The sequence below is a fragment of the Mesitornis unicolor genome, unplaced genomic scaffold (genome assembly GCF_000695765.1).
Source record: "Mesitornis unicolor isolate BGI_N332 unplaced genomic scaffold, ASM69576v1 scaffold957, whole genome shotgun sequence".
Lineage (NCBI taxonomy): Eukaryota > Metazoa > Chordata > Aves > Mesitornithiformes > Mesitornithidae > Mesitornis > Mesitornis unicolor.
This window is the reverse complement of record NW_010195469.1, coordinates 3,217-3,642: the sequence shown is the minus strand read 5'-3', so window position 1 is coordinate 3,642 and position 426 is coordinate 3,217. Positions and strand designations below refer to the sequence as shown.

Sequence of the window (426 nt, the reverse complement as noted above, 5' to 3'; positions counted from 1 at the left end):
TTTTGGGTCCCTTTTTGGGTCAAGGCTTTGTGGCTACCACCTTTGGGGGCTTGGCCCTGAGTGGGGAAACTGAGGCACGGCCTAATTTCCTCCACCCATCCCTGCACCTGCCCAGCTCGTTAGGCTGAGCTTGGCCTCACCTGCACCTCATTGGGCTCAGGGGTATTTAAGGCCCTTTTTTTGGTGTTTTCTCTTCAGTGCAGTGGGGTGGGCCTGGAGTGCAGGATTTGTCCTTTCCCCAGGTATGGGGGAGGCCAGCAGAATGGAGGGGTGGCCAGTGGGGGATGTGCTGCCCACCCCAGCTCCTGAGGTGCTGGAGACAGTGCTGAGCCAGCGCTTTGGCCCCTTGCCCCGCGCCGCCACCATCGCCCGCCTGCGCAAGCAACCAGACGGGGGCTACGAAGCGGTCAGCAACCTGGAGGACAT

General features: G+C 61.3%; 1 protein-coding gene across 1 annotated transcript in view; it reads left to right on the top strand.

The window, feature by feature from the left end:
* Window positions 1-244: 244 nt before the first annotated feature.
* The window catches only part of FIGLA (folliculogenesis specific basic helix-loop-helix), a gene marked incomplete at its 3' end in the record, with an annotated part of 1,622 nt that continues 1,440 nt past the window's right edge, over window positions 245-426 (top strand). Inside the window, exon 1 of the mRNA XM_010188106.1 lies at window positions 245-424. Coding sequence (XP_010186408.1) covers window positions 245-424 — 180 coding nt within the window. The remainder of the gene's footprint in view (window positions 425-426) is intronic.